Source organism: Typopeltis vanoorti, chromosome 25 (genome assembly GCF_054136105.1).
Source record: "Typopeltis vanoorti isolate ZY-2024b chromosome 25, IOZ_Tvanoo_1.0, whole genome shotgun sequence".
In the NCBI taxonomy this organism is placed as follows: domain Eukaryota; kingdom Metazoa; phylum Arthropoda; class Arachnida; order Uropygi; family Thelyphonidae; genus Typopeltis; species Typopeltis vanoorti.
The window spans coordinates 32240796-32268671 of NC_143573.1; the positions used below are offsets into that span (position 1 = coordinate 32240796).

Consider the following 27876-nt stretch of genomic DNA (forward strand, 5'->3'; position numbering starts at 1 on the left):
CTGCTAACATCTTTCTCCTGCAATAGATGCTGACTGAATGATTGTGAATTATTTGAGCTGCATAGTGCTAAGTCATTGTGGTTTATAATATGTATATTATGATCATTTTTTTGGTATATAATGGTATATAGATCCTCATGAAGTTTATGGATATAGTATGATAATCTGCCACAATTCAGTAATTTTCTTTCTTTGATATTGGATTATTATTTGTTATGGTCTTTATTTGTTCAACCTGTATCTCTTCTGAGTCTAGCTCCCATTGATGAGACCTCAGTAAAGGTTGAAACTGGTCTTGGTAGTGGCCCCTCCCATAATGCATAGCATTATACATACTTGAAAGGATGTGTGCTTTGCCTTATGGAATACCAAGGCAATTCATGAATTCATTAGTTTCTATATACAAGTAACCTGGTCATGAAGAAGCTTCATACACAAACTTTGTTTGCTTACATTTGGATAAAGAAGTAAACAAGAATATAATTTCTTGACATGTTTAATTTATGTCTTTCATTTGATCAGCTCTTACTATCATCCACAAACTATGTCCCTATATTTTTAATTATTTGTACTTTTATTTATTTTATTTATTTATTTGGCTTTTTAAGGGAAAATACCACCTTAGATTTGCTCACTTACATGTTCTTTAATGTCAGTTTCAAATTTTTTATTTCTGATGTTATGGTGTATGGTAATATCAAAAAAATGAGGTATCTCTGTTATGATTGTGTGTCCCTGGTGCTGTAGAGTTATATCAAAGTATATCAGTGATACATGCCTCTCAAGTTTTTCTTAACCATACTAAAGCAATTAGCATTAAAGTTCATATCTGATGATTCTAGGTAAATTCTCATCCCTCCCTTAACATGCATCTTTCTTCCATGACAAAAATATAGAGGCTTTCTTTATCTGGTCAACATGGTTATGTTGTGCCATCATAAATAATGGATAGAACAAAATAGTGGAGAGGGAAAGGAAAGATCTGTTGAACAACATCTCAAAAATATGTACATGGTAGTGGAGGGTTCATTAGAGGTATATTATTGCTAAAAGTTTTATAAGTTATTTTTATGTGTTGTTCATTGGAAGTTCATAAAGAATATATCGATCTTAAAAAGTGTATAGTCAAGTATATTATGATGAGATATTGTTTTACTTAGAAATTAGGCTGCTTTCATTGAGCAGTGTTCTCCTTAACTCAAGGTGTACCCTGCAATTGATGTTAGTGGAAAAGCTTCAGTTGTTGATGTTACTTGGACTGAAACTATGATGAATGTAATACTTATGTCTCCTGTTCAGTGGGGTATGTAGTACTTTTTATATTATAACATTTCAGTGATGCTTTTTAAAATTATTGATAATGGCACATACAGAATATTGTTATTTTGCAAAACAAACATGTCTCCCTCACTTAGTAATATTTTTCAAATAAACATTTCATTAAGCTTTAAAGCTAATAAATAAAAATTCTATGAACAAAGTGTGTATATTTAGGTTATATAGTTTCAAAATTCAAAACCCTAAAAAATGAAAAAAAAAAAACCTAAATTAAATGAATATTTTTTATTATTACTACATTACACCTCCAAGGAGTCCAATGACTCATCATGAGAGGACTCACCTTCACACAGCCTACCATCTCTGCTACTTATGGATGAAATTACTTCAATATTTTTTTTTAAAGTTGATTTGTTAAATGTTTGAATTGGTTTTGTGAAGTAGAGACTATGATAAATTGCTGTTTCATGTTATGGTGGCGTATAGTAGTTCTTACATTTGTTAATAGCAGGCAGTGCTAAGTCTAAAACAACACTCATGGAATTACTTGGATATTTTAAGTGCATTTGTTATTGTTTCATTTCATTGGGTTTTGTGAAGTAGTCTAGTTGATTGCTGTGTCACGTTATTATTATTATTACGTAACACCTCCAGAGAGTCTAAAGACTCATCAAGGGAGGGCACCTACTTTACAACTCTCCGTCTCCACCACTCCACCAACCGCAACTACTTTCATCATCTACACCAAAGCAATCTGCCACCAACCACCACCACTGGTATTTTCACAGACAATTACAACATCCATGCCTACGGCGGGATTTGAACCCGTAGCCTTTTGACTGGGGAGCGGATACGCTAACCACTCAGCCAACCAGGCCAGTTTGTGTTATGGTGGCTTATAGTGGTGCTTACATTGATTAACCTCCCTACCGGCCAGGATGTGTATATATGTACGTCCAGGATACAATGAATACAATCTGTTGAAAAAACATGGATACAAAGTGCAAGTTGACACCGTCACATCCATTACAAGCTGCAATAATCCTTTATGCTGAGGAGAACACTTAACCAGATTAACTCACATTCATAGCTATATCTCTGTGACTATAGCAAGAAACTCAGTTCCTTGCTGTATACTGGGTAACTGGAATCTAATTAAATAGACTAAATACTTCCAAATTATTTTTATTTTTTCGTCATGACGATCACATTCGATGGTAGAGGATTTTTTCTTCCAGAAACTCGGGTTTTTCATCCTGTGTACAGACAAATCAGCCTTCAGAATACACGCAATTTACGGACAAAAAATACTGTTGTTGGTGATGATGGGCAATAGATGGTGTTGGTGGTGGTAGTATTGTAGTTGGAGAGCTAAGTAGTAGTGGAGAGGATGAAATGTATTTTGCGAAGTAATGTGTCCTCTCACGATGAGTCCTTGGACTCCCTGGAGGTGTCATGTAATAATAATAATTTTTATTTTTTTTCTTCTACTTTTATTGTATAGTTATAATTTTTGATGCCAGAACAAGATAAGAGATCCTTTCATACTTTCTTCACTTAAATATTGTATCATGTTGGAAAAGCAATGTCATTATCAGTTTTTTTTTGTGCTAATGTGTCTTTTAGTCGACAACACATTTTATTTGTTCTTGAAGAACTTGATTCAGAATAATTTCTTCCAAACAATTATTTTATAATTTAATGGGGGCTGAAAGGCACCTTATGTCCCAGAATTAAGCATTATTTATTTATTTATTTTTATTCATAATCATAGTTCCAAGAATACTTCGCAAGCTCCTTGAAGATCTACAATCTTACAATTTGCTTCTAGAGAGCTATACAAAAATCTTTAATCATATCGTGAAATGAATAATAATCTATATAATCTGCAGTTCTTTGCACTTCTTGGTTTCCCCAGAATTGCTCACTACAAATTGAAATAAATGATTATGAAGCAAATTGTTATGTATATATTATCTACTAGTTTAGATATTATGTGCCAATTTTGAAGTAGCAATACTTTCACTATAGTTTAGATTCAAAATATGTATAGGTGAATGTGTTAAAAGTGAATTCTAAATTTCTGCACAATAGAATTATAATTAAAATTATTACTATTATTATTATTAGTAGTAGTATTTTACTAAAAGTGGGATAAAGAGACTTTTTATGTCAGAAAACATGGTGTTATCATAATGTAAAATATATTCTATAATAACAGTAAACCTAAACCTCTTTTTACACGATAGATATGTTCCTAAAAATTATGCGTAAATAGAATTTGCTTAAAAGGAACTACTGACTCCTATAAAAAGTGAAGATTCCAAACCTGAATTATAAGCAAAATAATGAAAATATGTTTTAAAAGTCACAATTATACCCTGATCTAGAGGTTGTAGCAATGATGTGGTATTGGGGCAGAAAAAAAAAAATTGCACATTTGGGTGTTCTATGGCAGGATGACCAAGTGCATTATCAAGAATCAAAAACACTTTAAATTCGAGACCCTTGTCATTCAAATACCGTCTAACTTCTGGCACAAAATGTTTGTGGAACCACTCAGTGAAAATATCAATGGTCACCCAAGCTTTTTTGTTGGCCATCCAATGAACTGGCAATTTTTGAAAATCTACGCCTTTCATTGCCCGTGGTCTTAGTGATCGATTTATGAGCAGTGGTTTTAACATCTGATCTCCTAAAGCGTTTGTACAAAATAGAAGTGTTATGCGATCATTTGTGGCTTTGAACCCACCAAACTTTTTTTGCATTTTTGATACGCAAATTCTGTTTGGCATTTTTTTCCAGAAAAGTCCGGTTTCATCCATATTCTAAACTTGTTCACAAGTGTAACCTCCATCTTCAGTTATTTTAGCTATTGTGGAAATTCTTTAGCAGCTGTTTCATCAGAAGAAGCCGTTTCACCTTTAATTTTTATATTATGAAGAGCATGTCTTTTAATAAACTTAGCCAGCCAACAATTGCTTGCAAGAAATTCATAATTTTTTCTCGATTGAGATGAAGTATCTGGCTGCAGTTTTTTAATCTGTCATAAAATCTCAATGCTGATTGCTTGATGGAATTTCCATCAACTGGCATTCTTTTTTGTACATTATCTTCTATCCACATCACTAAAGCTTTTTTGGCCTTTTCTAGAACAACTTCTCTTGTGTATGATGATAATTTCACACTCGATTTTGTTCCAGAACATACTGCTTTTCTAATAGCCTCTTCATTTTTTTTTATAGATCTGACAGTTGATTCACGGACTCCAAAATGCTTACCCACAGCTGTCGCACCTTCCCCAGTTAGAAGACGATCTAAAATTTGAATTTTTATATCCAAGGAAACGGCTTTCCTTTTTTTTTGGTTATCGGCAACATCATGTGAGGGCTGGATTAAAATCTTCAGTTAATGAAATAAAAGTTAGAAAATTACATATAGCTTACCATTTATTATTTCTTGGCAAAATTATTAATTTTATAATGTGATTTTTATTTTGATTTCACTTAAAAAAATGCGGTAATGGTGTTGTCTACTCAAACACCAAATTCGAACTGCTAAGAACTGCTTTTTTATGTGCAGTCAGTTATGTAATTTGGGGGATTCCCAATAAATGAAATTCGTAAGAATTTAGAATTTCCTAATTGAAATGAGAATGCAATTCTAAAAAATTCTCAGAATTTTCTTAATTGAAATGAGAATGCAATTCTACAAAATTCTCAGAATTTTCTTGAATTACAGATTTTTTTCATCTTAGACTTGAGGTAGGTCGCATAAAAAAAAATTTTTTTTTTTGATATCCCAATTCGCATAAAAATATTTGCATAAAAAGAGGTTTAGATGTATAGTGATAATAACAATAGTTACATAGTCTATTATTCTCATTTTCTCAGGGAGAGTGAATGAAAGGAAGATTAGCTATTAATAACTTTTATTATCAAATGTCATTTCTAATAGAAAAGAAAGAAACCATTTACTATTAGAACATAAAATTTTCTGAAAAAAAACTACAGAACAATCCTGAACAGAAAATTATCTCATAATATTCAAACTTTGTGTTGCATGAAATACCAGTTTTATCAGGATTTTTTTATTTTTTGAAACATTCTGTGTAACACAGTCACACCTAATGCAACTGGTTTTGGAAATTTGTCTACTCTAAGACTGTTTGGTAAATAAGAGTATGGTTTTCCAATAGTGAAACTCTCTTTTAAATTTTTATAGCAGTGTGTGCCACAGACAAGAAATTTTCAAACTAGCACTAATAATATTGTTTATTACAAAATAGCAAAGTAAAAAAATAATGCCATATTCAAAGGCAAAAAATATTCTGTATAAACAGAATATGTTTATACAGAAAAATGGAATAATCAAATATCAAAGAAATGAATGGATATATGGATGCAGATAAGAGAATAATTATTTCATTTCATTTCTTGACAGGTAAAGTGAAGTTAAATATTTCATTTACTGAAATGTGAAGTACACTCTGTGAAAAGTATGAAATTAAATTGATAAAAAAAATTGATAAATAGGATGTGAAGTTTTCAGAGATGGTCTCAATTGGGAGGATGAATGGCAAATAAGAGTGGCTGACTTGCAGATAGAGAGAGAGATCTGAAAGAGCAGGTGGAATGGCTAGGGAATGAGATGAGAAGTGTGAAAGATGAGATTAGGTGAATGGAAGAGATGAATGCAAGGCGAATCAGAGCAGGAGTGAGAGAGAGTTATGGGAATGATAGAAGAGGAGAGAATAGGAACAGTAGAAGAGAGAGAATGAGAGAGAGTTATAGGAATGATAGAAGAGGAGAGAATAGGAACAGTAGAAGAGGAGAGAATAGGAACAGTAGAAGAGAGGGAATGAGAGAGAGTTATGGAAATGGTAGAAGAGGAAAGAATAGGAACATAGAAGAGAGGGAATGTGAGAGAGATATAGGAATGATAGAAGAGAGGGAATGAGAGAGAGAGAGAGAGTTGTAGGAATGATAGAAGAGGAGAGAATAGGAACAGTAGAAGAGAGGGAATGAGAGAGAGTTATGGGAATGGTAGAAGAGGAGAGAATAGGAATAGTAGAAGAGAGGGAATGAGAGAGAGAATTATGGGAATGATAGAAGAGGAGAGAATAGGAACAATAGAAGACAGGGAATGATAGAAGAGGAGAGAATAGGAACAATAGAAGACAGGGAATGAGAGAGAGTAATGGAAATGGTAGAAGAGGAAAGAATAGGAACAGTAGAAGAGAGGGAATGTGAGAGAGAATTATGGGAATGATAGAAGAGGAGAGAATAGGAACAATAGAAGACAGGGAATGAAAGAGAGTTATGGGAATGATAGAAGAGGAGAGAATAGGAAGAGTAGAAGAGAGGGAATGACAGAGAGTTATGTGAATGATAGAAGAGGAGAGAATAGGATAAGTGGAAGAGAGGGAATGAGAGAGAGAGAGATATGGGAATGTTAGAAGAGGAGAGAATGGAGACAGGAGGGAGGGAATGAGAAGAATGCGAGGGAGCACTGGAACCAGGGATAGAGTGATGTCAGGAAGGCAAGTAGGGGAACACAGAGAGAAAGTGTTAGAGGAGAAAGAGTGAGGGATGCATGTGAGCAATCGAGGAACAGGGTGGTGAGAGGAGTCATGTATTGGGACTCGATGATATCCGTGGTGTTCAAGATAGGATGAATGAGGAGTGTTTGCCTGGAGAAATGATAGAAAGTGTGGCTATGGCAATTAAGAGGGATGAAGGGTGGATGAGATGATTATGATAGTAGGAACAAATGACTTGAGAGGTGATGTAAATTGGGCAGTGAGAGATATGAGATTCTTGCTTGAGGTTGTACGAAGATGCAGAGAGGAAAGATAGTGTGCATGCTGCCTAGGTATGATAGTTAAGAGTTGAGCAGAAGAGCAGTAATATTGAATAACATAATAGCTAGAATGTGTTGGAAGACAGGATTGAAATATGTGGATGTTTGGAGGGCGTTTGAGGACAGAAAGGAATTGCATGCGAGAGACTGCTTGCATTTGAATGAGGGACGTAGGCATCTGAAGAGATTGCTGTTCTGAACGAGTCGGTATGTCATTGCAGGGAAACTAGAATGGTAGCAGGGGTGGCCTCTTGTGGGAATGGGTACTTGGTAGAAGGGGAACAACATCAGGTAACACTGAGCCCAGTGGAGTCTAGAGGGGATAATGCTGGATATAGAAACAGTGGCATTTTTATGCTTTATACTAATGCCAAGAGTATCTGGAATAAAGGAGAGGAATTGGTGGTGCTGATAGAATCAGCCTGGCCAAAGATTATTGGGATCACTGAGATGTGGTTGACAGAAGAGGATATAATAACAGGAATAGAAGTAGCAGGGTACAGTATTTTTTAGCAGGATAGGAAGGGAAAGCATGGTGGTGGAGTACTGCTTATGATAAGTGACAACTTATGTCCTCTAAGAGTGGAGGCTTTGGAAGGCAGTGACACTAATGATTTTGAAAGCATATGGTGTGAGGTAGAGGTGGGCAACACAGGATATTTTGTGGGATATTGTTACACATACCAAGGAGCACAGAGGGTGGGGACCAGGAGATGTTTAGACAGTTGAGCTTGGCAAGTGCAAGAAAAATTATTGCTATGGGAGATTTTAACTACAGCAGTATAAATTGGGGAGAGAAAGATGCATGTAGCAATAAAGGAATGGAATTTCTAGAATTCTTGAGAGACAAATGTCTTAGGCAACATCTAATAGAGGGAACAAGAGGTTCAAGAGTTTTGGATTTGGTCATAGCATCAGAAGAGTTGATAACTGAATGACATCTCTCCCATCAGTTGGAGAGAGTGACCATGGGTTTTGACTTGGAAGATGAATAGACATGCAGGAGTATTAAAGAGATGGGAACATATGTGGAATTTTAAGGGAGGTGATTATTATAGTCTTAGACGTCAACTTGGGGAAGTTTCATGGAGTGAGGAATTGGAAGGCCAGGATATCATTAGTGCTTGGGAAATTGTGAAGGAATATTTGTTAGCAGCAATAGTAAGCTGTATTCCACAAGTGAAGAAGAGGACACAGTTTGGAGTAAAGTGAATGACAAACAATATTAAACAGGAACTGCATGTGAAGTTCAGGTGAAGAGCAGATGCATGAAGAATATAAGACACAGTCCAGGAGAGTGACTAGTATGGTAAGGAAGGTGAAACTGGAATATGAGAAGAGATTGGCCCTAAGATCCAAAGAAAATCCTAGGGAAATTTTTAGCTATGTGGCCAGTAGGAGGAGAAATGATTGATGATTGTGGGATAAAAATGGGAATAGAGTGACTGATGCAGAGGACAAAGTGGAATTGTTCAATGAACACTTTATTGGAATATTTCATCCTGGAGGAGTAAATTTTAATACTAGAGGGATAGGGCAGGTTCGAGGTTTAGAGGTGCAGGAGAAGAGTGTGTTCCAAATACTGAGTACTCTGGATGTCAGTAAAGCTGTGGGACTGGATGGTATTTCACCATGAGTTTTGTGAGAATGTGCTGAAAAACAGACAGCTCCTTTGACCTGGCTTTTCATTGCAAGTCTGGCTACAGGAAAGGTGCCCAGGGAATGGAAGGAAGGTAAGATAGTGCCATTGCATAAGGGCAGAAGCAGACTGGAAGTGTCTAATTATAGGCCACTTTGTGTGTCATCAGTAGTTGTTAAGATCTTGGAGAAATTAGTGAGGGACCTTATACAGCATTGGGCAGATGAGGGTAATGTTATCTGTGAGAGTCAACATGAATTTGTGAAGGGGTGCTCTTGTTTTAGTAATATGCTAGCCTTTTTGTTACAAGAGCAGTAGATGAGGGAAAGGCATATACTGCCATTTTCTTGGATTTAGCAAAGCCATTTGACAAGGTGCCACATGATAAGCTGATATTTAAGTTGCAGCACATAGGTTTGGATATCAGGTTGGTCAACGATTCAGGATTGGCTGTCCAATAGGTATCAGAGAGTTGTGTATGGTGAGGCAGAGGGTTACAAGTGGGGTCCCACAGGGCTCAATACTAGGACCTACAGTAAAACTCCTTTTTTTATACTTTCCAGAGATGGAAAAAAAGTGTAAATAGCAGTAAATGTAAAAAAAAACATTAATAAATGACTAAAAGATGACTTACTGCTAGTATGTGACTCTACGTACTAGATTACAAAATTTAACAACTGAAAATAAATGAATTTACAATTACTTACATTTATCTATTTAAAAAAATCTTTCATTGTTGAATTGTTTTTGCTTTTTCTGCACTCTTATAAGTTCCACCTGCCTCTCCACAGTGTATAAGGCATTAAATGCCCGTCTCCTGATGCACTTGTAATATATCATCTCAAAACAGAGATAGCTTCCATTGCTTCTTTACTAGTGGGGACAGTAGGTTCTTGATCACAGTCTTCTTCAACCATTTCTTCTTCTTCACCAAGGTGGTTGGAAAGGATGTCTTCTACACTTGGTACCATTGATGTGATCACACCGGCATCAACATAGTCTTGAAACTAGGAAGACTCATCCATTACATACCAGTCGTTGGGCTCTGACATTTCTTCTTCTTCCTCCTGTAGTTGTTCACTTGTACAATTAGGGGGAAAGAACACTAATCTAATATTTCTCAGCTACAGATCTTCAGGGTGTTCAGGACATTTGTCTAGCAGTAGTAGTATTTTGGGGGGTGATTTGCCCCCATTTTAGCATCGAGCATGCATGGTGAATGTGAAGATGCTGCTGCTGGTCATCCATGCTGTTCTGTTGGCATCATACTTAGGCAGATTTTTCACATTCTTAAAATATCTTTTCTTTTTAAATTTACCAATTACCAGTGGAGGTAATTTTTCTAATCCATCGGCATTGACCATGAACAAAACAGTTACTCTCTGCTTGCTGAGTTTTCCACCGTGACACTTCTCTCCTTTAAACACAACGTTTTACTTGGCAAAATATTATAAAAGAGCCCACTTTCATCAACATTGAAATATATTTTTGGTTCATAGTCCTGAATAATAGTCTTTAGTTCATGTTTCACTGATTTACAGTTTCCCTTGCAACACTATTACTTTCTCCACACACTTGATTATGCACAATATTGTGACAAGTCTTGAAACGATCAATCCATCCATTTGACACAGTAAAATCATTAATCCCCAGCCTCACAGCAAATTCAGTGGCTTTCACTAGGAGTATAGTACCATCGACTGGAATACTTGACACTCTCGTAGAAACAAACCACTCAGTCACAAGTTTATCCAATTTATCATATGTTGATGTCCAAATATATTTTCGTTTTTTTTACATAGCACCAGATTGCTTTGCATTGAGTTCAATGCTTAACCTGTTTTTTTACTATTGTGTTTAAAGTGGACACGGGGAGGCCAAGATCTTTTGCTAATTGCACACGTGTTCTGCCATGCCAATCTACACGTCACAGAATTGCCATCTTTTCTTCTACCGAAATACATTTTCTGTCTTTTTTCTAGTAATAATGGATCATTCACCACTGCAACTTGAAAGCAACTATGACATGCTAAATTATGTAGCAGAAATTCTGCAATATCAGTTCGTACTGTCATTGAAAAATCATGGTATTGCACAATGCTACAAACGTGCAAGTCACCATGATGGTGGAAACGAAACTACAGCTGAAAGCAACACCATCTGGGAACAGAAATTCGCAGATTTCTGCAGAAATCAATTCGAAAATCAGTGTTGCCACCCAAGAAAAAAATGCAAATCACGGGAAATAACATCCACATCAAGTTGTTATTGGTGGGAAAACAATATATCGTAAGAATAGGCCTTAAGACGGGACCAACGGAAAATGACGTAAATGGCAGGAAAACATAAATTGCGGGAACGTAAAAACGGAGTTTTACTATTGTTTAACCTTTATATCAATGACATTGTCAGTAGATTGCAGGAGGATATTCAGTTGTTTGCAGATGATGTGAAGCTGGGAAAGGTTATTACTAATAGTGCAAAAGTGGTAGCCCTGCAAGAGGATTTGAATAAGCTAGACAGATGAACAAATGAATGGGGGTGTCGGTTTAATGCAGCAAACTTTAAGGTCTTGAGGTTTGGGACACATCGATGGGAGGATGCTGCATACTTTATTGGATGGGCTATACTGGAGGAAGTAGCGGAGACAAGAGATCTGGGGTTGATGATTGATAGAAACCTGAAATTTAGGGGACATATTGCAAAGATGTGAAGGTAACACAGAGCATTGCTACAGTAATGAGAAGGATGCTGACCTGCAGAGATAAGAGGTATCATTCCGTTGTATAAGACCCTGATCAGACCACACACTTAGAATATTGTTCTCAGATTTGGTCCCCCAGGTTTCGAAGGGGATAAATTAACTGTGGAAAGGGTATAAAGGCGGATAACAAAGATGGTTTCAGTACTGTACGATTTTAGTTATGAGAATCAGCTGAGGGAATGTGGACTGCAGAGTTTGGTGGATAAAAGAAAGAGAGGTGATATGATTGAGACTTTTAAACTGTTGAGAGGTGGTTACAGGGTTGACATTTCTTGTTTGGACAGCAAGAAGGAGTGATGACAGGGGGCCATTCCTGGAAGTTACGAAAGGAAACTGTGAGCAAGAGGGTGAGGAGTGGTTTCTTTGCATGGAGGGTGGTTGAACCATGGAATGCATTGTCTGATAGAGTGGTGAGAGGCGAGAATGGTCAATGAGTTTAAAGAGTGGTATGATAGACTTTGTGTTTCCCAGTAGGGACTTCCCATGATGAGTCTTTTGACTCCATGGAGGCCTGAATAATATATTATTATTCAGGTAATCAGCTAATATATTGTTTATTATTACTAATAATAATAATAAAAAAAGTAGATATTTATAATTCAGGTTACTGAATTATAAATATCTACTTTGAGTGGTCTTGAGGTTACTGTGAGTGGTCTTGAGGTGTGTGTGTGTGGAGGGGAGAGTTGTGATTGGAATACTTCAAAACAAACAAAAAATGTAAATCAATTCTGCATAGGACATGTCTCAGAATTTCTTAACCATTGTAAAATATATGGTCAAATGACCATATATTTTACAATGGTTAAGAAATTGAATTATTATTAGTGAAATGAGCTCTACAAATAACAACAGCAGTAATAATAATAATCAGTTTCATTTTTCAACTGCGAGTTCATTTGAAACACTACTAAATATGAATTTGTGATTTTTAAAAATTAACCTCAAAATAAGAATGTAATGCAGTTTAACATAATTTCTTGTTCAGAAAAGTAGATATTGCTAATGCATTCTGTCCTCCTTCTTGAAGCTGTTTAGTGTGACTTATGGGGAATTGTCTTTTCTTTCTTGATAGCAGTGAGAGTAACCTAATCTCTTAGCGTTTTCCTCCAGCTGAGAAGATTATTATCTAGAATTTCTAAGACAGAAATTTCTATTTCAGAAATGACAACTAAGCAGCAGTAATTTTCACCATATAAAACAGTTTTTATATGGTGAAAATATAGCATACTATTTATAAAACTTTTTAGAATAATTTCAGTGGACAGCCTCATCGTATCATACATCTCCTTAAACCTATTCACTGTTGGGGTGCTCACCGCCACCTCTGGCAATCTATTCCGCTCATTCACCACTCTTCAAAAAAAGAACATAGTTCGCACACCTTTACTAACTACACTCTTAGACAGCTTCAAAGTTTATTTTTCACTTGGTTAGACTATAATAAATTTAGTTTAATCCTTTATCAAAGTGTAAGCAAACAAAGTTTGCACCTGAAAATATCTTCAGGACTAAGGTAAGATAGTGCCCTTCCCTTAATGCATAGCAGTATACATGTCCACAAGGAGATGTGCTTTGCATTATGGGAGATACTGAGACAAGGAGTGATGAGAGCTTGGTCCACCTTTGCTTGGAGTTGCCTGGTGGTGCACTACCTTACCTCGGGCCTGAAGATATTTTCAGGTGCAAACTTTGTTTGCTTACACTTGGATAAAGGATTAAACTAAATTTATTATAGTTTCAAATAGTTAACCCCCTTGTTTTCTCCCTACTCCCCATGTATTGAAAAATTTCTTGTGTCAATCTTATAGTTTCCCTTTAGTAACTATAAGTTTCTATCATATCCCCTCTCTCCACCTGTTAGTTAAACTCTGCAACCCATGTGCCCTCAATCTATCCTCAGAGGGAACATTCCACAGACCTGTTACCAGCTTGGTCACCACCACCTCTCAATCTCCAAGAAACACAGGACAGACTCTGTGCAACCAAATCTGTGTGCAGTAGTCAACATGTGGCTGAATCATAGCCTTATAAAGAGAGATAATAACCTCCATGTCTTTACTTGTCATTGTGCTATTCAGCATCCAATTAACCCTCTGAGCTATTTTGCCACTCTTGCAATATGTCTTTGAATTTCAAATCTCTATCCACCATCACTCCCAGATCCCTAGCCTCATCAATTTCCTGTAAACTAGTGCCATCAACATGATATGAAGTGTGTAATCTTTTCATCCCAAAGTGCATTGGCTTACATTTTAGAACATTGAATTGACAACTATTATCCTTTGCCCACACTGCCTGTTTATTTAACTCATCTTGTAAGATATCTAAATCACCTTTATCAACTATTGCCCTCCCTTGTTTTGCATCATTGGCAAACAACTGAATGTCGTCCTTCAAATGTTCTATTATATCATTAATATACAAATTAAAGAGTAGTGGTCCTAGTACAAACCCCCTGAGGCATTCTACTAGTCACCCTTATTTTCCTTGATTCCACTTCACCATACACCATCCTCTATTGTCTGTCTATCAACCCCCTCCTCCCATCCATGCCACCAGCCCCATATCATTCCCATTTGTTCCAACTTATGTAATAGTTTTGTATGCAGTATTCTGTCAAATGCCTTTGCAAAGTCCAGCAGTAACATGGTGTAGCCATTTCCTTTATCCAGTTCTGCTGTCACCTTATTATGAAATGTGAATAAATTACTGAGGCCATTTACAAAGTCATGCTGCCCTCTATAAAGTACAATATTCCTATCTGCTCATTTCTTTTCCAATACTTTAATCACCACTCCAGAGATACTAATTGGTCTGTAATTTTCTGTCTTGGAATCACCTTTATGTAATGGAACTATCTTAGTTTTTTCCCACTCCCTTAGAACCTTGCCAGAGCTCAGACTTAATTAAACAACTTTGTTAGAGGCACTGCCAGTGTACTTACACATTCTTGTAGCACATGAGCAGACATACAATCCAGGCCCACTGCTGTATTTACATTGATATTTATGGGCATGGTCACTACCCAGACCAGTTTCGACCTTTATTGAGGTCTCTACAGTGGGAGCCAGACCCAGAGGTTATTCTTTCTCTAATCCAGAGTAATTTAATAATAAGGTGTGACACCTCATATATGAAAATATGACTTCTGCATTACTTCAACCTTAGTATCACTCTGGGTCTGGCTCCCACTGAAGAGATCTCAATAAAGGTCAAAACTGGTCTGTAGTGACCCTTCCCATAATGCATGGCATTATACATGTCTGCAAGGACATGCATAATGGTACTAAGGCAAGTGATGCGAAGTCATACCACTTTTACCACGAGTTGCCCCAGTCCTGAAAATACTTCAGATTACACTTGGATAAAGGATTAAGCCAGGTATATAATTTCTTGGTATCTTTAATTTATAGTATAATCAAGGGAAAAAACTTTCAATGAACATTGGGTAGCCTTTTTGGTGGCATTCTTTCGACACGTCCATACCAATGAAGTTGTTTTCTTTTGATCTTTTCTATTAATGAGTCTGTATAGTTTAGGTCTTGTCTTATAGTTTCATTTGTTTTCTTTTCTGTCCATTTTGTTTTATTTATTTTTCTGAGACATTTCATCTCGAAAGCCCCCAGTTTTCATATCTCTGTCTTCTTGAGTGTCCAAATTTCTGAAGCATATAGCACAGTGGGTATTATAATTGCATTAAATACTTTTATTTTTAGAGGTTTGGAGATTTTATTATTTTTCCAGATTTTACCTAGCTTATTAAATGATGAGCATGCAATCGATATTCTATGTTTAATAGTGGTCATGGTATCTAAGTGTTCTGTTATTATGATGAGCATGCAGTCGATATTCTACGTTTAATAGTGGTCATGGTATCTAAGTGTACTGTTATTACTTTTCCTAAATAGGTGAATTGTTTTACCTGTCCATTTGTTGATTCATTCAAGGAGAATTTACTTTTTCTTCATTTTTTCCAAGTACCAAGATTTTTGTTTTGGCCGTATTTATGGTCATGCTGTATTCTTTAGCAATATTGTTTAGTTTGGTTATTAGGTTCATAATTTTTTTTCTTTTGTGTCCGCTATCATTATGATGTTCTTGCATGTTTTATGCTATTCAGGTTATAACCATTTAGGTTGACTCCTTTTTTCTCCTTCCAGGCTTATGTCTAATAATGCTTATAAATGTGTTAGACAACATGTAATAGAGAAAACATGAGATTCAAGAGGTTTGGATTTGATGCTAGCATCAGAGGACCTGATTATAACTGAGATGTCATCATTGCCCCTAGTAGGAGAGAGTGACTATATAGTCCTAACTTAGAGGATGAAAAATCAGGTAGAGGTATCAAGGACAAAGGCATTTATGTGAAATTATAAGGCAGGTGATTATAGTAGTCTTAGAAATCAGCTTGGGGAAATTCTAGGAATGGAAAAATGAGAATTGGATTGGGAGGGAGAGATATCACCAGTGCATGGAACTAGTAAGGAAATATTTATTCATTGAAATGGCAAGATGTATACCTCAAGTGAAAATGATAAAATGTTTTGGCAGAAAGTGGTGACTAATTAAATCAAATAGGAACTGCAGATAAAAAGAGGCTATGGAAAAATTATAAAGAGAGAAGTAGAGAGTAGTTGCATGAGGAATATAATGGTGAGGTAGTAACTAGCATAGTAAGAAAGACAAAACTGGAATACAAGAAAAGGTCAGCCTTGTAAGGCTGACCCTTTCGTTATGTGACCAATAGGAGGGGAAATTGAGAAAAATTGACGTTAGATGAAAATAGAGGTCGAGGGACCAAGCAAATGATGTAGCAGAGTAGGTTAATGATTACTTTATTGAGGTATTTCATCCTGGGAAAGTAGATTTTATTATGAAAGGGAATGGAAAAGTTCAAGGCTTGAAGTGCATTCATATACTAAATATGAATGTCAATAAAGCACCAAGGCTGGATGGGATTCCATGTGGTTTAAGAGTGTACTAGGGAGCTTTGACCTGGCTTTTCAATAAAATTTTGGCTATGGGAAAGGTGCTCAAGAGTGGAAGGAAGGTAATAATGCCATTGTATAAGGTTGGTGGTAAAATGGAAGTGTCAAATGATAGACCAGTTTCTTCTGCAGTTTTAACATTTTTGAGAAATGATTGAGTGATTGTGTACAGCACTGGGTAGATGAGGGTAATGTTACCTGTGAGGGTCGGCATGAATTTCTTAAGGGCATTCTTGTTTCAGTAATCTACCTGCCTTTTTATGATAAAGGAACAAGAGCCGTTGATGAGAGAAAGGCATGTACTACCTTTTGTTTGGATTGTGCTAAGGTAGTTGATAGGGTGGCACATGATAAGCTGCTAATATTTAAGCTAGAACATATGGGTTTAGATATTAGGGTAACGAACTGGATCGGAGAGTGATTGTCTGGTATCTATCAGACAATGAGGGAATGGTATCAATGAAGTAAGTGAGGTGCCATAGGGCTCACTACCAAGATCTCTGCTGTTTAACTTTAATGTTGATGACATTGTTAGTGGATTTCTATGTGATTCAATACAAGTAGATTTGCTTGAATAATAGATAACCAGGATTTAACTCATGTGTTTTTTAATTATACTAGATGTATTTCCTCAACATGTTTCACAGTCAATTGGGAAATAAATATCTATGTCTAACAGCATCTAAACTATTCAGAAATGGACCATAATCCCTTGGCCATCACATATAACTAATGATTTGATTTCAGTACTTTTGAATTTACAGAAGACCTTAAAAAACAACTGAATTGAGACACCCAATCACTCCAAGATTATATAGCATGCCTAATGTTCATAAGACAGACATCTACATTCAATAGTTGATGGCAGAAGCTCTCCAATGTATCTTCTCTCTAAACACTTATCTAACCTCCTCAAACCTCATATCATACTAACTTCCAACTTGAAAAACTCAACACATTTTGTAGATAAACTTTCAAACATTCAGATTTCCCCATCAGATATATTAGTTAGTTTGGATGTATTTTCGTTATTTACCAACATTTCTATTGAAGAATCGATCAATATACTTGAAAACCTATTTCCTCCGGACATCAGATGTCTCTTCCAACATTGCCTAAAATCTTCATTCTTCACTTGGAAAGGAAAATTTTACTACCAAATATATGGTCTTGCTATGGGCTCACCTGTCTCATCTCCAATCACCAACATGGAATTAAAGAATCAGTTATAGCTCAGGTACATGCATGGTAGAGATATGTAGATAACATATTTATCATCTGGAAACATACCCACAGAAACTTTGAAGATTTTTTACATTTTCTGAATAATCAACATCCAAAAATAAAATTTACATTAGAAGTAGAAAATTACCATTTCTAGGCATCCTTGTCAACAAAAACATCACTGGAAAATTATCACTAGACGTCTACTGGAAAGAAAACCACACAGGCAGGTACCTAAAAACAAGCTCATTCCATCACCCTCAATAAAAATTAGGTATAATCAGAACTTTGAAAAATAGAACTTTAAACATACTAAAAAATGATGAAATCAAACCAAAACAAGAACTTCAAATCCTATTTAATCAGTTCCTCCAAAATAGCTACTTAAAAAAAAAAATGTATTAAAAAAACTTTTATTTTCTGATAATAACCTGGAAATTAATTAAAAAAGCAGACACAGTATCCCTACCATACATTGGAAATGCATCAAGAAAAATAGCCAAAATATTAAAGGCAGTCAACATCAGAACATCCTAAAAACCAGTCAACATTTTATGAACTTCAAGAACAAGAACTTCAAATTCTATGCTTTCCTGAAGAGAAAGTTCCATTTAATAAACATCTAAGCATATACAAGATTCCATATTCTTATGGAAAGATATAAATAGGTCAAACTGGGAAAAGTATTGAAATCTCCAACAAAGAACATGTAGACAATGTTGAAAACAAAAGGGAAGAAAAAAAAGTGCACTTGTAGCACACATCCTCAAAGAACATCACGCAGTAAATTGGCAAGCATTCTTCATGCACTGCTTAGAAGAGAATTACTTCAACAGGTGTTCAACTCATCTGAGTGATTCACTCAAAAGGCACTATGAATAGAAACCAAGGAATGATCCTTCATAATTAGCCGAATTGCCCTCTTCTGGATAGAACTGAGCAATCTTAGAGAGGATTTTGGTGTGCCCCTATTTGGAAGTCATTAATTACTATGTGTAACATTGAAGACCTCGTTATGCCAGCAATCACATAGAGTTTGCACAACAGTGCAGAGACTGCATGCACTTTGCCTAATGATACTCATGATTAAACTATCATTCCACTCTTTTCAATTTATAATTTTTCTTTCTTTCTTTCTTTCTTTTTTTTTTTAATATCTGATCCACACAAAAGGCCACAAGACCACCTATGGCACACTATTACTGCTGCCATGTGTGGGCAAAGGAATAGAAGAAAGGAGTCTGTTCACATTTTGCTTGAACAGCTGAGGGTTGCAGAGTGGGGGAGGAACTGTTCCAAATGACAGAAGTAAATGGAATGAAAGAGCAGCAGTGAAGTTGGTTTGGTGAATTTCAAAATGGATAAAAAGGGTGTTGGGTAGCAGTGGCTCTTTTTTTAATCATTTTGGAGGAGAGTGGAGGAATAATAGTGGCCAATTCAGCAGAGCACTCTCCATGAAAGTATCTGTGGAAGAGGCACAAGGCAGAAACTTAACATCTGTGATAGAGGGATTGAAGTGGGTTTGTAAGAGACAGAGAGGGGGGGGGGGGATCATTAAATAGCCGAATTGCCCTCTTCTGGATAGAACTGAGCAATCTTAGAGAGGATTTTGGTGTGCCCCTAAATATTGGTGTTAGTCCATGGCTGGATAGATTTGGGTTTTGTATGTTGGCGATACAGTTGCAGAGTGAGGAAGACAGACCATAAAATGGCAGTTTGGTGAATAGGCCCCTGTTTCAAACCCAGTCAAATGCCTTTAAATGTCAACAACAATCGTGTGAGTTTCTCCAAATTTCTCCATGGCCTGAGTCCATAGGTGGTGAAAGCAAGATGAGTTGGCTTTTGATGACTTTCTCCATAATTTTTGAGAGAACAGAAGTATAAGCAATTGGATGATAGTTCGTTAGTTGACTATTAACACCTTTCTTTGGATGGGCTGGATGTGGACCTGCTTCCATGTTGTAGGATAGATGCCAGTTGAATAGGATAGATTGACAAGGTGATACAGGATAGGTGTTACTTCTGGGGCACAATTTTTAACACAATAGGTGGGAAATCCTTCAGATTTATTTTTGTGGAAAGACTATGGAGCCATCCCTTAGTCCATTAGCCATCCATTTGTGGAGTGGAGGGAACTTTGTCCAGATCATCAATGCAGGAATTGAAAGAGAAGAGTGATGCCAGTAAGTTGGTCTTGTATTTTGGTGAGGTACTACAGTACCATGGGGATGTGAGAGTTCTGAAAACCTGGGTGGGCAGACGTTGTGCCAAATGGCCTTGGTAAGGGACCAGAAGGAGCAACTTTGATTTGGGCAGGAGGCAAATTTGCAGCATTTGTTCCTTTCAAAGTCTGACTTGGACTTGGTAACAGCAACAGTAGCAAAAGAATCGATATTCTTTTGCTACTGTTGCTGGATGCAAAGAGGGCAGCTGGAATTTTGGTCTTGTGCCAATTGTGGTAAGCAGAGGTGTTTTCTTTTACAGCATTGGCACACTTTTTTTGAGAACCGAGGTTTGGATGGTGACTGAGAATTTGGAGTGTAATAAGGGATGAAAGCCTTTATTCTTGTGAATTGGATTTTTGTTATTCGGTCAGAGCAAGGGTTTGGATCAGAAGAACTAAAGCTACAGTTGGGCTTTTATTTATTATTTTTTGTCATTTATTTTTATTTTTTTGTCAGTTTTCTACTTTAAGCAACTTTTTGAACATGCTGTTAGTCATATAGACAGTGAAACATGTTAAGGAAATACATTAGTATAAATAAAAACATATACAAATTAAAACTTGGTTCTTTATTATTCATTGTTAGTGGATTGTGCATGGTGGGGGAGGGTATTGAGTTGTTTGCAGATTTTATGAAGCTGTGAAGGGTTATTGGTAATAGTGCTGATGTAGTGGCCCTTGAATAAGCTGGACAGAGAGCATAGGAATGGGACATTACTTTAATACAACTAAATATAAGATCTTGAAATTTGGGTTTTGCTCTTAGAAGGCCGCATACTCTTTTGGTGGATCTATATTAGAGGAAGTGGAGTAGGCAGTATATAAAGGGATCTTGGGATAATGATTGATAGAAATTTAAATACTAGGGGACATATAGTTTTATTTATTTCGTATAATGATTCAATGGCCATCACCATCTCAAGGCCCCCCCCCTCCTCCCATTTTTATTCATGCTCAGGACTGGCATAGCTGGTGAATCAGACCTATGACTGGAGAGACTGTCTTAAGTATTCCTGACTGTAATCCGCGTGTGTTCATGGGGCCAGTTTGGTTCTGAGGTATGAAAAACTCAAGTTTCCAGGTGAAAAAACCCCTACCTCCGTATGAGATCAGCTAACTCACCTTTCATCGAAAGAGACCAGATAAAGGTTCCTCACATCACTGACAGGAATCGAACCCAGGTCTTTCCAACCAAAGGGCTTCGTCTATACCGACTGAGCTACAGAGGCTCGGGACATATAGTGATGGTGGCAAAAGTAACTCAGAGGATTGCTGCAATATTAAGAAGGACACTGACCAGCAAAGATAGAAGAGTACTGATTCTATTGTATAAAGTCCTGATCAGACCATATCTGTATGTGGCCAGATATCATGACTATGCAATGTTAATTATGAGAATTGATTTACAGCATGTGGACTGCAGAGTTTGATAGATAGAAGATGAAGCGGTGATGTGATTGAGACATTTGATGTAGGATTGACACCCGGGAGAGCATTTATATGTTAGAACAAGGGGAAGAGGCACGGAAAAGGGTCCATCCCTGAAAGTGGTAAAGAAGAAGGTGAGACATGGGTTTTTTTTCATGGAGGATAGTTGTACTGTGATATGCATTGCCTGATGATAGGGTGATGAGAACATGAACAGTGAATGAGTTTAAGGAGTAGGGTGATAGACTTTGTGCTGTCTGAAATGGGGACCCCCCCCCCCCCCACAATGAATCTTGTGACTCCATGGAGGTTCTGAGAAATAATAATAATAATGAAATCTAAAATCAATGTTCACATTTTGAAAGAATATATATAGTTTAAAATAATGTCATTTACCTAAATATTCATAAGAAACTAAATATATGCAGTCTATACCAGGGGTTCCCAACCTTTTTGTTTCCTAGAGCACATTCTAAAATACCGATAGGGCGACGTGCTCCATCTATTTTTTCAAGCAAATTTTTTGAATTCTTTTGTTAAATGAATACATACAAAGTTTACATTATAATCAAGTGTTTTATTACTTAAAAGTTTACATCATATAAAAATGTAAATATATATATGTAAGTTAGTGTGATCTTTGGCATTGCATTTCATTGGCCAGTGCTTCATAATTAGGAGAACATGATGATATTCCAGTTCTTAAATTGAAATGAACAATTTCGAATGCACATCTACTTTACATTGTATGCATTTAATACTCTTTAATACTCGTCATGTGTCATTAACGCATGCGTAAATAGCATGCCATGAATTGTTGCGTGATTATTTCAAACTATACGGCACACGGTTGAACAGTGGCGGGCACACACAAATTGGTTGACGGGCACAAGGTTGGGAACCCCTGGTCTATACCATTAAAATCAAAAATAACCTGACCATTTCAGCACTCAACCAACTTTATAATTGGTTACCTCCAATTACAAATAGAGGAAGGGAACATAAGTGATGAACAGTCAGTATTAGTTAGTTTAAGAGGAGGGGGGAAAAGTGATTGGCACAGATGATATGAGCAAGTCATTTTCATAATGGACAGACTCAGTGAAGGACAGCTGATATAAATTTATACCACTTTCTTAGAACTCTTTAATTCATACTTTGACTGAAAGTTATAAAGTTTATGTGGATAACAGCTCATTTTGTGTTTGAAAAATTCTTTAATCAAAGGTATAAACTATTCTGATTTTGACTTTTTGATATTTTTATTTTGCTATGTGGATACCTTTTTGCTTTGTTTTGTTTACATTTGTATACATTTCTTACTGTATGAATTTGCTACATTTCTATTTGCTATGTGAATGTATGTGTGAATAACCTGAAAGGAAATATTCAGTTGTTTGCTGATGATGTGAAATTAGGTGGAATAATAGTTAATCAAGGTGATGTGGGAAGCTTGCAGGATGATTTAAATAGGCTGTCAGTATGTTAACCATTAACAAAAGTTAATGTGTGTCAGTTTAATGTGGAGAAATGTAAAGTTATATTTTGGGATAAATACATTACAAGCTGTATACCACATTGATGGGCCTGTACTCCAGGAAATAGATAAAGCTAGAGATATTGGGGGGGGGGGTAGACAGAGAGTTAAAGTTTAGAGGACTTATTGCTAAGGTAGCTTATAAGATTACTTGACTATTGAAAACATATTAACAAGTGGAGATAAAGAAGTTGTTATTCTTTTTTTATATCAAGGTGATGTACCTTGGGGGATGAGGAAGCGGTGGAGAAGATTCAGAGGCGAGTGACCAAGATGGTGAGTGGTCTGTGGAACATTCCTTATGAGGATAGATTGAGGGTGTGTGTGGATTGCAGAAGTCGGTTGATAGGAAAAAAAGAGGGGGATATGATAGAAACATTTAAGTTGCTTAAAGGATTTTATAGGATAGATGCAGGGGAAATGTTTCAGCACTTCACTAGAGGGACCAGAACAAGGGGTCATCCATGGATGGTGAGTAGGGGTGTGAGGACTAGATTTTTTGCTTGTAGAGTGGTGAATGAGTGGAATGGGTTGTCAGAGTCAGTTGTGAGTGCTTTTTCTGTTAATGGGCTTAAGGAAAGGTATAATAGATTGGGTCGCCAGTGATAAGTCTTCAGACTCCATGGAGGTGCCTATACAATAATAATGTGCAAAAGATTGGCATTGCCTCTGATGAAGTTGTTCACTCTAAGTCTGAGCTCTGGCAAGGTTCTAAGGGAACAAAAAAGAGGATTAGATAGTTCAATCACATAAAGGTGACTCCAAGACAGACGTAGCAGTCCAATTAATATATAGGAGTGGTTGTTAAAATATTGGGAAAGTTGGTTAAAGGTAAAATTCAACAGTGGGTGGATAAGGATATGACACTGTATAATAGGTAATGTGGCTTTGTAAAAGGTAGGCCCTGTCTTAGTAATTTATTCACACTTTATTATAAACGTAACCATGGAATTGGATAAAGGAAATGGCTACACCATGATACTGCTGTACTTTGCAAAGGAATTTGATAGAATACCACACGGAAAACTATTACAAAAGTTGGAGCAAATGGGAATGAATATGAAGCTAGTAGCACGGATAAGAGGAATGGCTGACTGACAGATGCCAGAGAGCAGTAGATGGTTGAGTGGAATCTAGGAGAATGAGAGTGACTAGTGGAGTACTACCTCAGAGTTCTGTACTAAGTGCCACTACTCTTTAATTTGTATATTATTCCTCTTTAAATCCCTCCCTATATCAGTGATGTAGGGAGGGATTTAAAGGGGAATATTCAGTTGTTTACTAATGATGCAAAATTGGAGAAAGCAATACTTGATAAAGATGATTTAAATAAATTGGCATTGCGGGATAATGATTGTCAATTTAATGTTACAGAATGTAAGGTTGAAAAGGTTGCATACTATGTATCACATTGATGGTACTGCAGGAAAATTAATGAGGCTAGGGACTTGGGGATAATAGCAGACAGAGAGTTGAAGTTCAGAGGGCATATTGCAAAAGTTGTAAAATAGCTCAAAAGATTGCTTGGATTTGAAAAACATGCTAATAAGTAAAAATAGGGAGATATTATCCCTCTTTATAAGGCTATGATTTGGTTGCATCTTGATTATTGTGCACAGATTTTGTCACCTGGATTTCTTGGGAATCAGGAAGTGGTAAAAATTCCACAGGTCTGTGGAATGCTCTTTATGAGGATAGGCTGAAGGTGTGTTGGTTTGTAAAGTTTGGTTGATAGGCCAAAAAGAGGGGACATGATGGAAACTTATAAGATATTAAATAGGTTTTATAAAATTGATGCAAAGGAAGTTCTTCAGTATATGACAAATAGTCAGAGAACTAGGGATCATCCATGGAAATTGTGTAAGGGGGTGGTTAGTAAGGATGTGCGGACTAGATTTTTTCGATGGGAATCAAACAATGGTGCCATTTATAGCAGTTGTGAATGAGTGGAACCTATTACAAAATTAGTCTGAGTGCCCTGACAGTGAATGAGTTTAAGGAGAGGTATGATAGGTTCACCATTGTCATCATGAAATTCCTGATATGTACGCTCAAGAGGTTGACAGGATAATTTTGATAGTAATACATGAAAAAGGTGCACCATTACTAACTTCCAATCAACAATTTGCCTCCAAATTAATCTAGTATCTGTCACGACTCCAAGATTATCAGATCATATATTTCTGTCTTTTACGGAACTTTTTACTGTATCAATCCATCTATATTTTGGTCTCTCTTTCTCCTCTGGTATTTTTTCTGCCAACCTGTCAAAGAACGCTTGTTTTGCTAATCCTTCCTCTCCCATTCTGTTTAAGTGACCATACCACTTGAGATTAGCTCTGCTAACACATTCCTGAATGCTAACAATGGCAAGTTCTTCCCTGATATTCTCATTATTGATGTGATACTGCCATTGATGCCATCTGTTCACTCCACTATCTTTCTCAGAACTCTCATATCAGAGATCTCCAGTCTTTGATCAAAGTGTTTTATTTCTAATCCAGCTCTCAGGATCCATAAGTTAAAATTGGTTTGAACTCTGTCTTGTGTATAGCTAAGTTTTGACTAATTTCTTTCTTATTCCATATAAATTTATTCAGCCAACTATTTACCATATCAGCTTTACTAATTTTGTTGCCTATTTGCATATTTAATTTATCATATTCCCTAAAAAATGTGCTCAAATAGCTGAAATGTTTTACTTGTTTCTATAGGTTCACCATTTATACAGTTGATGTTATCAATGTTCCTGCCTATTTTCATTGTCTTTTTATTGTTGAATTTCATACCAAACTTATTACAAACAATTATCCAGTTTAGTCAGGGAATCTTGCAGACTTGTACTGGGTTTATTCAGAAGTATAACATCGTCTGCATAAAGTACAGAACTAAGATTAACATTACCAATTTTGATATCAGATTTAATATCACTTTCCTTCATAAGGTGATCCATATAGATAATGAATAACAGTGGAGATCATGTGCACTCTTGTCACACACCTGATTTTACTTCAAACTATCTTCCTATACTTCATTTCTAACTGCTAACTGCTTAAATAAACTATTGCTCAATATAATGTCCCATTTACACCATATAACTGCAGTGTTTTGAAGCGCTTTCCTTTTCAAATGCCTTTTCCAGATCAACAAAACTTAAATACAAATCCTTGTTATATTCCCAAGATTTCTCAACTATTTGTCTTAAGTGAAAATCTGATCCTGACAACCTCCATTTGGCCTGAATCCAGTTCTTCACCAAGTTTCCCTTCCACAATTTTTCTTAACTGTTTCTCAAGTATACTTGCATAAATGAAGTATACTGCAGTAATGTGCAGTAAGGAAATACCTCTGCAATTCTCACATTCAGTTTTATTTCCCTTTTTATAGATAGGGGCACTACGAAAGCTCTGCTCGAATTATCTGGAATTCGACCCTCTGACCAGGCCTTCTGAAGTATGCAATCAAGCTATTGTAAAACTTATATCTCCATATTTGAGTATTTCTGGTCATATTTCATCTGCTTCAGCTACCTTAACACATTTCAGATTTTTGATGACTTTTTCTACTTCCAGTATGGATACGTATTTCTGACTGCATTCCTGTTGGGAGTTTTCTACCACCCTGCTGACACTGTTTGTTTCATTTAGCAGTCTTTCAAGGTAATTACTCCAGACATCTAGAATATCTTGAGTTTTCATGTCACATTTATCATCTCTGATTTCTTTTACAGTACTCTTTCCTCCATTTCAAAACTTTTTCAATAGCTTCAAGAATATTCTGCCACCTTCCTGATATTTATTTTCTGTGTTCTTGCCAAAACCTTCTGCATGACTTTTGTTTAGCTAGTTTTACATAGTGCTTCACTTTCTCACATTTTCTCTGTATTCTCTAAGAGTACAAGCCGGCTTCCTTGCTGAAACTTTTGATATCTTTCTTCTTTCTTTGACTGCTTCCTTAACTTCCTGAGTCCACCATGGAGTTCTGATATGTCTATCCTTAAAACAATCTCACCACATGCCTCTCAGGATGAATCATTCTTCAGGGGTTGCCATTGAATCTCCAAAGTTTGGTTCTTGTTTTCAAACTCTTTCATTTTTTTTCTTCAGTGATGTTTGTGTATTTGTATAAATTTTTGATTTTTGCGTACATTCTGCATATTTAGTTCATTATGAAGATTTCTTCTATATGACTAACTGTAACATTTTGAAATTTAAACTTTAATTCTGCATTTTCATTTTTTATAATTTCATACTCCTTTTTCTTATATGTATCCCATTATTGTTTGCATTTGTAATTTCTTATGTTATTCTGTGTTCCTTATCTTTCGTTCCTGCCAATTGTTTGTGTTGTGGTCAATGTATGATTTCCTTTCCTGCCATTTACTTTGTTGTGTTTTTGGCAAATTCAGTTCTTCTGTTTCCCATAATTTCCTTTGTTTTGTTTCCCTTAATTTTCTCTGTACACTAGTTTGGAGTAGAGTGTTATTGGGACAAACAATCACTCTCTCTGTTTGTTAACATGTAGGATGGTTGTGCGGATTAATATTTGGGTGTCTGTTGGTGTGTTTTCCATAGAGAGCATAAAGACAGCCATATGGAAATTTGGTGACTGTGATATCTAGAAACCGTAATGGTTGTGTTATAAGTTTTAAGTTGTTTTACCACACACACACACAAAACAACAATAACAAAAAAAAACATATCAATCAATGTGTGTGTGCATGCGTGCGGACTATGGAGCCAAATAGTGAATATGTCATCAATATAACACAGACATATGCCAGGTTTTAGATGGTCAGTGCATAATATTTCCTCCTTAAACACTCCAACTCCATTGGATGTATCACAAAAGCAGTAAGTCCATAGCCATGCTGATCATTTAGACGTAAATCCTTTTACCCCATGTGAAATAATCCGATTACATTTC

General features: G+C 36.2%; 1 protein-coding gene across 2 annotated transcripts in view; it reads left to right on the forward strand.

The window, feature by feature from the left end:
- Positions 1 to 27876, forward strand: part of brun (trafficking protein particle complex subunit brun) — a 452915-nt gene that overhangs the window by 371731 nt on the left and 53308 nt on the right. Inside the window, exon 22 of one of the 2 annotated variants that reach the window (XM_090414220.1) lies at positions 1210 to 1303. In XM_090414220.1, coding sequence (XP_090270346.1) covers positions 1210 to 1303 — 94 coding nt within the window. Of the gene's footprint in view, positions 1 to 1203; positions 1304 to 27876 lie in introns of both variants that reach the window. The other variant, XM_090414221.1, reaches the window with a different exon arrangement.